Consider the following 14,380-nt stretch of genomic DNA (forward strand, 5'->3'; position numbering starts at 1 on the left):
GGGATTTTCTTTTCATTGGTTAAATTGATTCCACCGGATGTTATCATCACTTGCTCAACTTGTCCAATCAAAACGAGGATAATTATCCCACCTCTGTCGTTGATTGGCGTGAATCCGGTGACGTAAGGGCATTCGCGGTTTGTGTATGGTCCGTTCCAGATGTCAATCATTTGACGTAACGGAGCTTCTGGCTGCAGCGCCAGCTAATTATTCCGGTTGTTCCTGGAGGGGCTAAAGTAAGTGTCAGGTGATTGGGGCCGTGTTTGCTGGATTGAGCCATTAATCATGGTGAGTGTTAGCGCATCAAGTTTTTGGGGTCCGGTGTAGTCTGCCTTTAAACACACCGCGCCCAGCTGTGGGCAACGCCGGCGACTGTACTCTTGGCTTTCAGGCTTGCAAGAGAGTCTGTTGTGAATGGGCGTTGCTAGGCCTGGCCTTGGCCTGCTGTTGGCTATGGTTCAGAGACAGCTTGGTTATCCCTGACAGAAGCTGGGGGTAGGTGGGAGGGGACTGGGCAGCGTTACATCGATGGATTATTATCGAGAGGGGAGATTTGAATGGAAATGGCCGGTGATTAGAAGCTCCAGTTGCTGAGTTAAGGGAGGGAGGCCTTGAGGTTGTGGGTGTTTTTTTTGTTTTAAGTTTAAACCGCTTTCTTCCCCAAAGCCCTAACAAGGAATTCGCGATTTAATTTAATGAGATACCGCTTATATGGCTAGGCCCCTTTTTGTTTTCGTCTCAGTAGCAAGTAAGCTAGGCATTAAATTAAAGCGAGTTCTGTGGAGAGGGTGACCTGCAATCGTCTTTTTCACTCATCAAAATGTCTCCTCCCCCCCCCCCCAAATGTGTCTCAATCATATGATGGTGTTGCAGCCTTATACTAGAATGCAATGGAACCAAAGTGATCAATCATTTCATTTTGTATTTTGATTTGAATTGATACAGACCATTGATGTGAGTCATTGGCACAACTAAGTAAAATGATGAGCCCTGAGGTGTTTTGAGTGCTGTTGTTAATTCACATAGCAGCACAGTTATGAGTGCTATTTGTTGGAGCTTCATCTCTGCCATGTCTAGTAAGTGATCCAAGCCAGTTACAGACTGATACTACACATCAAGTTGGCTCTTAATTTTATATTGAGGTTATTAGTAACCCTCATTCCCTCCCATTTATACTCAATATTACATTTTTATTTGTATTTGTGTGTACAATGTACATGCTTACATCAGATTGCCTGTTTAGGCTCTCTTAATGTTATATGGTGGATTATTTTGTGACTCAGTCTCAAATAATTCAATGGAACTCTCATCACCCATTCTTCAAAAACAAACCTAGGTAATAGAAAATTTCACCAGATTTAACATACAGATGAAAGCTGAATATTATGCAGTTTGACTTGCATATATCTCTTGTGTGGATTACTGCTTTATAATTTATTCCCACCCATTCTATTTCTATAAAATGTAGCATGCAATTTATCTGTCACACTTCAGGTGTCACCATCTATATTTGTTGGTACTGAGAATTTAAAAGCAATCATTGTTTTCATCAAGATTTTCTTTTGAGTGCAAAACTCAACGCATATGTTCTCAGGTTATAACAATGATTTGGAGATGAGCTGGAAGATTAATTTTAGAAGGTTTTTTGATATGAAGTATTAAAGGAAAACTAGCCATTGTTTCCATTTTCTTAAATTGTGACAGAGCAAGGTTGCAATCAGAACACTGCTTTATCTTGTTTATACTGAAAATTCAAAAATGATCATTATTTTCATAGAGGTTTGTTTAAGCAAGTGTGCAGTGGATAAGGGAGACAATTATTTTTCAGGAACCAATTGCAACACACTTCATCTGTCTGAGCAGAAGTTTTAGAAATTTTCTAAATTCTTCCTTTTGGAAATATTCACCCTTCCCATTTGCACTCCCCAGCATCCCTTTGCAACAGTGTAGCCATTGTGAGCACCCCCACAAAAGATCCGATAATATATGCATATAGCATCCAGTACACATTTTGTCTGTGTCGCACCTCATTACAGATGTGAAACTTTGATATAAAAAAAGTTAGAACCCATCACTTAATGCTGAGTGCTTCTGACGTGGGGCATGAAATGCCCAAGTATTTTTCAATCTGCGCTTCTCCCTCACTAAATAACAATTAATCTTTGATTAGAATTTGTGGCCTTAAAGAGGCACAGCCGCACCTTTAGTGCAGAATAATATATTGTGCATTGCATTGCATAACACTCCTGTCCAATGTATTATCCAACTTACTGTGAGCAATGCCACAGGAAATAAGTGTGTGTGCGGCCTGTCTAGTGTATGTTTACTGTCCACACTCAGATTGCTGTCACACTTCAAAGTACAAAGAAACTCCCTGTGAACAAAACATTCTGGAGATAGAATGTTTACAGCCTCTTCGATGTCCTCTGTAAGAATTCATTCAATTTTAGACTTAGCTTTAAAAGAACAGATAATTAGACTGTAGCAAAAGAATATGTTGTGTGTTACATGGCATGTTCCTATCCTTATGAAACCATGCATCTTCAGACTTAACTTCAGCAACGCTGTGAGTCAGTTGCACTCTCTTCTCTCTCATGCTTGAAATTTAAATGTGAAGTATAGCAGTATGCATTTATACTTGTACCATATTGAACTATAGTTGTCAATGAGCAAAACTGGTGTGTAATCTGCTCAAACAAGCAGACTCCGTTGAGTTCATTCACTTTGTTCAAATATCTCCAACATGTGCCCTGAACTCTTATTGTTAAATCTATATTGCCGTGTATGTGTAGATTGAACGAGGTCATCGTTAGTCATTTTAACTACTTGCTTCTTTTCAAACATACCAATACTAGTAACCACAGTACTATGCATTTATATTTGGGTTTGCTATAGTTTGTTGGTGGAAAGTTATAGATTTTTGAAATGTTAAAAATACGTTTTTTAAATCTCTCAATGCTTTTGGCAGTGGTGGTTAAACAAGGTAGGATATTGAACCAGTCATACTCCCATAGTGACTACTAGGCTGTTGACAAATTTATTGAGATGTCAAGTGAATGGGTAAGCCCTGATTGGAATTATGTTCACGCTCCCTTATGGGGCACTTTTGAAGTGAACTGAGCTGTATGTGTCATGTTTTAGATGGTGTGTATATACATGGTTACTCAATGATATTTTCTCCACAAATGTATTTACAAGAAATTGCAGCAATTACCTAAAGATTGGTCCTGCTTCAAAAAAAAACTCTCTAACATTTTAAAGGTTCTCCTTTTGTATACAGACTTGAGACAAAAGAAATGCAACTATTTGTGCAAAACTAATTTCTTGAAATGAGAATTTCCTTTGATGGGTAGGGAATGGGTGATGTCAGCTGTGCTTTATAAGTTCTTATGCATATAAATCTTTAACTGATATGATTGAATTACTCAACCAGCCACTAGTGACGTAACTAAGCTTGTGTTGTCATGAAGGACGAGCAAGATAGCGATGAGCAATATTTAATCCATTCACTTCTCTTGCCCCCTCACCCCATTAAATTTTGTATACCTGTTCTCAGTTGGTGTACTAATTTTGTGGCTATTACAACTCTTTGACTTGAAGTTTACAGTTTTTCCAAGAACAACAGCAACTTGCATTTATATAGGGCTTTTAATGTAAAAAGTGTCCCAAGGCATTTCACAGAAGTGTAATCAGACAAAAATGGACACTGAGCCAAAGAAGTAGATAATTGGAGGGGTGAGCAAAAGCTTGGTCAGAAGTGGGTTTTATGGAGGGTCCTAAACGAGGGGGGAGAGAGAGAGAGAGAGAGAGAGAGAGAGAGAGAGATATATGGAGGGGTTTATGGCAGTGATTCCAGAGTGGTGGGCCTAGGTGGCTGAAGTTACAGCCACCAATAGTGAGGTAAATGGGGAGGGGAGGATGCTCAAGAAGTCAGAGTCAGAAAGAGTTCAGGGGGCTTGTAAATGAGAGAAAGAGAAAAGGCCATGAATAGATTTAAACATGAGGATGAGTATTTTAAATTTGAAATGTTAGGCCATCAGTCGTCAATGTAGGTCAACAAGGATGGGTGTGTGGGTTTTGGTGTGGAATAGGATATGGGCGGCATAACTTTGGATGAACTAAAGTTTCTAGAGGGGGGAGAATGGGAGATTGGCCAGGGTAACAATGGAATAGTCCAGTCCAACATTGGAATAGTGCAGTCTTGAGGTGACAAATGTACAGATAAGGGTTTCAGCAGTAGATTGGCGGAGGTGGATGATGTTATGGAGGTGGATGTAGGTCTCTGTGATGAAAAGGATAAGGGATCAGGAGCTTGATGTTGAATAGGACACTAAGGTTGCAAACTATCTAGTTCAGGCTGTGTCAGTGGCCGGGGAGGCGGATGGAATGGGTGACGGTGAGGTTGTGGTAGAGGCCTAAGATGATGACTTCAGTCTCCATTGTTTAACTGGAGGAAATTGTAACTCATCCAAAACTGGATATTTGACAAGCAGTCTGACAGCACAGAGGCAGTGGAAGGGTCGCGAGAGATGGTGGAGAGGTAGAGCTGGGTATCATCAACATACATATAAACATAGAAAATAGGAGCAGGAGTAGGCCATTCAGCCCTTCATGCCTGCTCAGCTATTCAATATGATTATGGCTGGTCCTCTATCTCAATACCATATTCCTGCTCTCTCCCCATACCCCTTGTTGCCTTTTGTGTCTAGAAATCTATCTAGCTCCTTCTTAAATATATTCAGTGACTTGGCCTCCACAGCCTTCTGTGATAGAGAATTCCACAAGTTCACCACCCTCTGAGTGAAGAAATTTCTCCTCATCTCAGTCCTACCCCATATCTTGAGACTGTGACCCCTTGTTCTGGACCCCCCCCCAGCCAGGGGAAACATCCTCCCTGCATCCAGTCTGTCTAGCCAACAGAATTTTATGTTTGTGAGATCCCCTCTCATTCTTCTAAACTCGAGTGAATACAAGCCGAGTAGGCCGAGTCGACCCAATCTCTCCTCGTCATACGACAGTCCTGCCATCCCAGGAATCAGTCTGGTGAACCTTCGCTGTACTCCCTCTATGGCAAGTATATCCTTTCTTGGGTAAGGAGACCAAAACTGCACACAATACTCCAGGTGTGGTCTCACCAAGGCCCTGTATAACTGCAGTAAGACATCCTTGCTCCTGTACTCAAATCCTCTTGCAATGAAGGCCAGCATACCATTTTCCTTCCTAACTGCTTGCTGCACCTGCTTGTTTGCTTTCAGTGACTGGTGTACAAGGACATCCAGGTCCTTTTGTACATCACTTCCCAATCTATCACCATTTAAATAATACTCTGCCTTTCTGTTTCTCCTTCCGAAGTGGATAACTTCACATTTATCCACATTATACTGCATCTGCCATGTATTTGCCCACTCACTCAATTTGTCTAAATCGCCTTGAAGCCTCTTTGCATCCTGCTCACAACTCACGATCCCACCTAGTTTTGTGTTGAACTTGTAGAAGTTGATCCCATGACTGTGGAAGATTCTACCTTGGGGCAACATATGGATGGGGAAGAGGAGGGAGCCAAGGATAGATCCTTGAAGCGAAGCCATTTCTCCAAATGGCCTGGTTATGATTGGATAGGTAAGAAACAATTAAGTGTGGGCCATCTGACTAGGCTGGACATTGACGTTGGAGGAGGATGTTGTGGTTGACAGTGTCAAAGGCTGTGGAGAGGACTTGGAAGGTTAATATATCATGGTCACAGAGGATGTAATTTGTGACTTTGGTGTCATTTCAATGCTGTGGTAGGGGTGGAATCCTGATTGGAGAGATTTGCAGGAAAGATGGGCACAAATTTAGGAGGTGATAGCACACTTAAGGACTTGAGAGAGGAAAAGGAGGTTGGTGATGGGGTGGTTGTTTGCAAGGACAGAGGGGTTGAGTGTGTTTTTTGAAGAGGAAGTGATGATGGTGGTTTTGAAAGGGAAGGGGACAGTACCTGAAGAGAGAGAACCATTTACAACATAAGCTAGCATGGAGGCCAGTTGGGTGATCAGCAGTTTAGTGGGAATGGGGGTCAAGGGAGTAGGAGATGAATCTCATGGACGAGATGAGCTCAGATGAGCATGATGGGAGAGAAACTAGTGCTGCGGGTTTAGGGCTAGGGCAGGGGGAGGTTTGACTTTGGCAAACGAAAATGGGAAGAAACAGCAGAGACAGCTGAACGGGTAGTCTCAGTCTTAGTGATAAAGGTGCCTATGAGCTCCTCAAACTTTCTGGTAGAGGCTGGGAAGAGGAGATGGTTGGTAATTGGGGAAAAAAGAAGCCATGGGTTCTTTGCTACCCAAGATGATCCCAGAGTAGTGGTCAATGTTTACCAGAGGAGAGTGAGGCCCAACAGCACCTTTTGCATAAAAGTGTCAGTATGAATTGGGTGACTTCTGGAGCACCAGGAGCTGTAGGCAGCATGCAGAACTGCTTCCCGTACTTCCTTTTTCAATATAAGTGCTCTCCATTAGTCTATGATGTTCAAAAGTAAGATGTTGGTCATCTAGGGAACAAAGTCTATGTGAAATGGTAATGTATCAGCTGTAAACATTTTATGCAAAATTGTTTTTTTTTAGTTATAAAATATCAGAATTTCGAGTAGATTTTTAAAACAACTTTCTGGTATACAAATATTTGGTTAGAATAACTTCAATCTGTACAGGAATTTGCTACTTTATTTGTAGAGAAGTATTAGGATATTTTTTATGTAGAAATTACAACATGGAAACAGACCATTCAGCCCAACCAGTCCAAATCAGTATTCACCCTCCATGCAACCACAATTGAGTAATTGTGATTTTTTTTTCCAGCCTACAACTCAACAGTCACCTCAGGATGAGCAGGAGAAGCTTCTTGATGAAGCTGTTCAGACTGTGAAGGTTCAGTCTTTCCAGATGAAACGATGCTTGGTAAGAAAGCTGCTGTGTAACTTGTGCAATGATAAAAATTGTTGCAGGACTGAAAAAAAATTACGTGGGCTTGCCCAATGGCTCAGCAAGTTTATCCAACAAGTAGGTATGCCATACTGAGTTAGCTGATCTCAGTTGAGGTGGCAGTAGGGTGTTATAATTGGGTTTAATGTCTTCGAGTTAGCTAGGGAAAAATTGGCCATAGTTCCAGCTTTGACCTGTATCTGGTGACCCAGTGATAGGAACAGGCTCAGCTGTGATGCAATCAAATAGTCTCCCAAAACTCACTGAGGCTTGTACATGAGTTTATCGAGCTCTATTGGTGCTTGTGGACTCAATCCCATTGAAAGCAGTGAAAATCCCAGGCTTCATTGCTCCCAAATCTCTCTGCACTGCTCTCAAAATGCCAAGTCTGCATAAAAAGGCAGTACTGACAACAATTGATGGAAAAGTTGGTATTCAAAATTGTTTTCAGATGTGAAACGACCGTACTGTTCAGTTCCATTTTCATCTAAAAATACAGTTGTTACATTAAGGACCCGTGGGCACATTTAAAAAAAAATCCTTTTAGTTTTATAGGTCAATCTGATGGGGTGTGTTCAGAAATTTGTGTACATTTTTTAATCTAAATAGCAAAACCAGTGACAGCAAAACCAACATCCCAGAGCTTTTTTTTTTACTTTTTGTAACTGTACTAGCTTTGAGATTTGTGTAGATGGACATTTAAATCCCTTTGCTCTTCCTCTCTACCTAGTCTCTCTTCATGAAGAAAATATTCTGATTTGTTTCTTAGATCTGAAGTGGTTGACCTCACACTTCCCCACATTGAACTCTATCTTCTGTAGTTTTGCCCACTTAGCCTGTCTGTCTCCATGTAATTTCCTGCTCCCATCCAAACAATTTACTGTGCCTCCTAACTTGGTGTCCTCTGCAAACTTGGATATACATATCGCTATGCCTTCATCCAAGTCGTCAATATGTGGTGTAAAGCTGAAGCCCCAATACAGATCCCTGAGTAACACCACTTGTCAAATCGCACCAGTCAGAGAATGAACCTTTTATCCTTACTATAGGAACATAGGAACAGGAGTAGGCCATTCAGCCCCTCGTGTCTGCTCCGCCATTTGATAAGATCATGGCTGATCTGTGATCTAACTCCATATACCTGCCTTTGGCCCATATCCCTTAATACCTTTGGTTGCCAAAAAGCTATCTATCTCACATTTAAATTTAGCAATTGAGCTAGTATCATGGTAGTGGTTGTTGGAGGCCAATCATCTCAGCCCCAGGGCATTGCTGCAGGAGTTCCTCAAGGCAGTGTCCTAGGCCCAACCATCTTCAGCTGCTTCATCAATGACCTTCCCTCCATCATAAGGTCAGAAATGGGGATGTTCGCTGATGACTGCACAGTGTTCAGTTCCATTCGCAACCCCTCAGATAATGAAGCAGTCCGAGCCCGCATGCAGCAAGACCTGGACAACATCCAGGCTTGGGCTGATAAGTGGCAAGTAACATTCGCGCCAGATAAGTGCCAGGCAATGACCATCTCCAACAAGAGAGTCTAACCACCTCCCCTTGACATTCAACGGCATTACCATCGCCGAATCCCCCACCATCAACATCCTGGGGGTCACCATTGACCAGAAACTTAACTGGACCAGCCATATAAATACTGTGGCTACGAGAGCAGGTCAGAGGCTGGGTATTCTGCGGCGAGTGACTCACCTCCTGACTCCCCAAAGCCTTTCCACCATCTACAAGGCACAAGTCAGGAGTGTGATGGAATACTCTCCACTTGCCTGGATGAGTGCAGCTCCAACAACACTCAAGAAGCTCGACACCATCCAAGATAAAGCAGCCCGCTTGATTGGCACCCCATCCACCACCCTAAACATTCACTCCCTTCACCACCGGCGCACTGTGGCTGCAGTGTGCACCATCCACAGGATGCACTGCAGCAACTCGCCAAGGCTTCTTCGACAGCACCTCCCAAACCCGCGACCTCTACTACCTAGAAGGACAAGGGCAGCAGGCGTATGGGAACAACACCACCTGCACGTTCCCCTCCAAGTCACACACCATCCCGACTTGGAAATATATCGCCGTTCCTTCATTGTCGCTGGGTCAAAATCCTGGAACTCCCTTCCTAACAGCACTGTGGGAGAACCTTCACCACATGGACTGCAGCGGTTCAAGAAGGCGGCTCACCACCACCTTCTCAAGGGCAATTAGGGATGGGCAATAAATGCCGGCCTTGCCAGCGACGCCCACATCCCGTGAACGAATAATAATAAAAAAAAAAATTTGCCGTTTGCAGAAGAGAGTTCCAAACTTCTACCACCCTATCTGTCTCCCTAACCAGTTACTGACCCATGTCACAAGGTTACCTCCAATTCCTTGCGCTCTTATTTTTGCTGTTAATCTCTTGTGCAGAACCTTATCATGTCCATGTAGACAACATCCGTACACACTTCGCCTTTCTACCATGTTATTGACCTCAAAAAAAAATTCAGCTAGATTAGTCAGATATGACTTGCCTTTCACAAACCCATGCTGATTCTCTGTGATCAGCTCACACTTGGCCAAGTGCTCAAGTCACCGTCTCTCATGATAGATTCCAGTAACTTCCCCACAAATGATGTTAAACTGACAGGTCTGTAGTTACCTGGTTTCTCACTCACTCCCTCCCTTCTTAAATAATGGAGTGACATTTGCAATTTTCCAATCCAAAGATACAATCTCTGAATCTAGAGAACTTTGGAAAATTATAACTAATGCATCTGCAATTTCCTTTTTCTTTTAATACCCTGGGATGGAATCCATCAGGTCCTGGAGATTTGTCTCTCTTAAGTCCCATTATTTTCTCCATTACCATTTTTGTTTACTTCTATTAAACTACTAACTTTCTCTTCTTGTCTTATTTTTAGGTTCCCTTATACTACCGGTAATTTCTCCCCTACCTTCGCTGTGAAAACTGATACAAAGTATTCATTTAACAAGTCTACCATTTCTTTATTGTCCATTATAGTCTTAATACATTTATAGAAACTCTTGCAGTTAGCTTTGATATCCCATGCAATTTTTTTTCATATTCCCTTTTTGCACTTTTCTTAATATCTCTTTGGTGCTTTTTAGTGCTCCCCCACGCTGCTGGATCAAAGAACTGTATGACCCAATCTCATTGTGTGAAAATACAAATGTTACATTAAGGGCTCTTCACCATTTTATTTGATTCTATATTCTGGCCAAGATTCATATTTCTAGATCACCAGTGAAGGACCAGCAGCTCTCTACAAGGTACCTGGCACAGATAGTGTAATTACAAGATTTTTTTAATAACCTGGATTGCTTTAAATTTTTTCCAGATGTTCCTATTTTTAATTTCTATTCACTTTTTCTTGTTTCACTTCATGTTTCTTTAGATCAATTCCCCAGTATGAAAGTGTCTGAATATTCACTGGTCATCAGGCTACTTTAGTTCTGATTCTCAGACTAATTCATTTCTTCTTATCCTTGCTTAAGTCCTTGAGAGTCAGGCTTCCAGTCTTTGCAGCATGTTTTCAAAATTGGGTGACGTCCTAATTTTCTTCACTTCTAAAATAATGCTGAATTGAAGTAAAATATGCTTTGTGTCATGACTTCCAACATTTGTAATATAATCTTTACAGATGCCACATTCTTAATCTTGCTTATAAAATACTTTTTTTCCCCCTCCCTTTCCCCTAATCAAATCACTAACATGTACCAAAGTATAGTTCGGTGAGCACCAACAGTCCTCTGGTCATCTCAAGTGTCTAACCTTAATATCCAAGCTTAGATGGTATTGGTAGGCTGTCCACTGGGGCATCATAGCCAAGCCTGATCCCATCATTCATTTCAACAGGGTTTGCTAGTTAGCAATTAGGGAATGATTTCCCACCTTAGCTTGGCACACTTTATGCCATCTATAATGCATACAAGGGTTCAGAACCAGGTTCTTCCAAAATATAAAGTTAAGTACTACAGCAGGAGACCAATAACCTATTGAGCCATCAAAGGAATTTTTAAACAGTAAGTCTAACATTGAGCAAAAACAAATGCACCAGATGAGCAACGTCTCGTCTTTCATCTTTTAGGCATGTACCAAAAACACCCAGCTGAAATTATAATCACAGTGGAAAATTCTCAATTGGGAGATAAACTACTTTGCTTAAAACCTTGTATTGCAGTTAAAGCATAGAAAGTTCTGAGTGAACGAATATGACTGGCAATATGGGGAAAGTTCAACCTAAGGCCTGTTAGGACACACCTATGGTGTATTCTATAAGTATAGATTAAAAACTTGACTGAGTAATGGGGACTCCAAAAATGATTTTTTTCTCTGGATGCCAAGTAATTGTAGGTATGACTCGGATTACAAGCTGTATGTAAGTAACTTTTATAAGTTTTCAAAATTATACAGAAGTTGTAGATTTTTTTGTTGATCCCTACATGGAACGTACAGCACAGAAACAGGCCATTTGGCCCAACAGGTCCATGCTGTGTTTATTCTCCATACAAGCCTCCTTCCTCCCTACTTCATCTAACCCTATCAGCATATCCTTCTATACCTTTCTCCCTCATGTGACTATCTAGCTTCCCCTTAATTACATTATGCTAGTTGCCTCAACTACTCCTTGTGATAGTGAGTTCCCACATTCTAACCACTCTCTGGGTAAAGAAGTTTCTCCTGAATTATTAGTGACTATCTTATATTTATGGCCCCTAGTTCTGGTCTCCCACACAAGTGGAAACATCTTCTCCATATCTACCCTATCAAACCATCTCATAATCTTAAAGACCTCCATCGGGTCACCCCTCTTTTTTTTGCACCTTCTCCAGTGCACTATATCCTTTTTATAATATGGAGATTCTATTCACTCTCTAAGATACAAGCAATGGCTATAGCAAAGCCCAGCCATTGTGAGCTGGTTTTTAAATTATAGTTAAAAACCCATGATTTATTACTTGCTCAAAATTTCTGATTACTAATCACCTCATGTTTTGTGATTCAGGACAAGAATAAGTTGATGGATGCATTAAAACATGCTTCGAATATGCTTGGTGAGCTACGGACTTCCATGCTGTCACCGAAGAGTTACTATGAACTCTGTATCCTTTTAGCACTGTATAGAATTTTTGGAATGTTCAGCAATATTTTGTTGAATAAACTTGTTTCAATATTAATATGTATAATTGAGGAACTTGGCAACAATTCCAAAAGATAGAGTATAACTGAAGAGATGGGTGGGGGAGAGAAACCTTTTTGTTCTGTATCTAGGTGAATCATATAATTACTGTTGCAAATTAAGTGCACATAAAAGTACTATTGTAAATTGGATCCTTTCATTAAGTGTACCTGGAAACTTGAAACATATTAGTGGATTTTCTGTGATGTTGGTCATGCTAAGTTGGAAGATATGTTAATGCTATGTTTAATAAGGTTACTGATTATATGGTGAACAAATAAGTCAAATTACATTTCTATTGAAGTGATATAGGAGTGTTAGTTTTGGGCTTGATTCGTCTGATGATGTGTATATTTGCATGGAAACTAAATCAGAGCTCTTGATTTTGTTTGTTTAACTGTAGTTAATTTTACCTTTTTTTTGTTAAAAGCCCAGAGTGCAGAGTAAGATGTAGGAATAGCAGTAGTGTGGAGTTGTGGGAGACCCTCTCATGCTCTTCCTCTCCTTCCCTTCCTTTCTCTTTCTCTCTTCCCCCTTGCCATTTGCCTCTTGCACGCTCATTTGTGTGTTCGCTGTCTGTCGTTCGCTGTCTGTCAGTTCTCGCTCGTTCTCTCTCGTTCGCTCATGCTCTTGCGCTCTCAGCTGGCTCTTACTATTTCTCACATGCTCTTGCTCACTTTCGCCCAGAACACTCATTTTGTTTTTCGCAGGGGGAAGAGCATTCCTTCAGCATTACTCTTTTACCAATAATGTGACTGAGAAAGGTCAACACCACCTGTGGGGTATATAGTTATATATCTTTAACTTCCCTGAATCTAAATTTTACTTCTGTAACCTCAAATGGATAGATGTTTTTTTTTAAGAATAGAATAAGGGCTGCAAATATATTAATTTTGAACGAACACTCAAAATTGTGTGGCCAAAAGTAACTCGTGGTGTAGATGGAGGGAGGATTCATTGGTTTTATAAATTTCGTGCAAGGAGTGATTTGTACTGTTGGGTTTTAGTAGAAAGTGTTGCAGTTAAAATGCTATTTGAGGTCTTGAGCAATACAGATAACCTTTGTGACTTCATCCCTGACACACAACACTTCGACCTTAACAGTTGATGTGATTTCTACAGTATTGCTTTCTACAATCACAATAACAGCAATTAGAGGGTTCATATTTGATACTCAATAGCGCATCTCCTTTTCCGTGACATACATTTAGAGCAATGATGGCTGAGCAAGATAGATGTGACTGGTGTTTGAAGAGTGATGGAGAGAATAAGTCAACCAACATTAGTTTGCAGTATTTTTGTTTGTTTTATTGCAGTAAGGGATTGAATGTATTGCTTGCTGCCTTCTCTCATTGATGTGAATGTTACAAAAGTTGGAAACTAAGTGAGGGGTTTAGGGTTGGCACACTTTGTGCTGTAACACGGTGCGATGGAATTTAGTTTCATACCTGTGATGTTCCCCAAATACAGAGTTACTGATCTCTGCCTCTGTGCTCTTCTGAGAAAATGGGAAAATTTGAAGCATCACTCCAAGGTCACTGATTCATTTTTCAGACACTGATTTAGAACACCGCGGGGGAGCAGATATTCCTTTCGCTCGGAAATTAAGTGGTAGACCAGCAAAGGAAAGGAAATGGCGCAAAAAGTGGGAGCCTTGCCCATCAAGAAGAGTGAGGTGGCATGACAATTGTATCTGGCAGAGTATGACTGACTGACTGACGACTGTATTTCAGTTCATTTGGTTAAATACCCAAAAATGCTGTTGTACACTATCTCTCTGATGTAAATTTAATTCAGATGTAACTGATCACCTATGGAAATTGCTCAACTTGAAGACTGAGTCCAGACTAGTCTCTTCACCACCCCCCAAAAGACCAGATTTTTCTAAGTGAAAGATGGTAAAATCTATATTTTTATGTTTTAAGAATTGCATTGCTTTTATCAGTACTCTTTTTAAAAATGTGATCAATAGATTCATTGATGTTTTAAGAGTAGAAAGTAAGGCATTCAATTTTTCCATGTACTTTATGCATAAAACTGTTTTGGGTGTACAGTGACCCTTAACTCAAGGATAGACATGGCCATTTCAGATGAACTGCATTATTTGGAAGTTTATCTGACTGATGAGTTTGCCAAAGGGAGAAAGGTTGCTGACCTGTATGAACTTGTTCAGTATGCTGGCAATATTATTCCAAGGCTGTAAGTATCCCTCAATCTGCAGATAGTTGGCAAGTGGAT

General features: G+C 40.9%; 1 protein-coding gene across 2 annotated transcripts in view; it reads left to right on the plus strand.

The window, feature by feature from the left end:
• Nucleotides 1-155: 155 nt before the first annotated feature.
• Nucleotides 156-14,380, plus strand: part of vps35 (VPS35 retromer complex component) — a 44,451-nt gene continuing 30,226 nt past the window's right edge. The window contains exons 1-4 of one of the 2 annotated variants that reach the window (XM_067997941.1): nucleotides 156-236; nucleotides 6,837-6,935; nucleotides 11,969-12,065; nucleotides 14,218-14,341. In XM_067997941.1, coding sequence (XP_067854042.1) covers nucleotides 6,921-6,935; nucleotides 11,969-12,065; nucleotides 14,218-14,341 — 236 coding nt within the window. In that variant the 5' untranslated portion in view covers nucleotides 156-236; nucleotides 6,837-6,920. Of the gene's footprint in view, nucleotides 289-6,836; nucleotides 6,936-11,968; nucleotides 12,066-14,217; nucleotides 14,342-14,380 lie in introns of both variants that reach the window. The other variant, XM_067997939.1, reaches the window with a different exon arrangement.

Source organism: Heptranchias perlo, chromosome 16 (genome assembly GCF_035084215.1).
Source record: "Heptranchias perlo isolate sHepPer1 chromosome 16, sHepPer1.hap1, whole genome shotgun sequence".
NCBI classification, from domain to species: Eukaryota; Metazoa; Chordata; class Chondrichthyes; order Hexanchiformes; family Hexanchidae; genus Heptranchias; species Heptranchias perlo.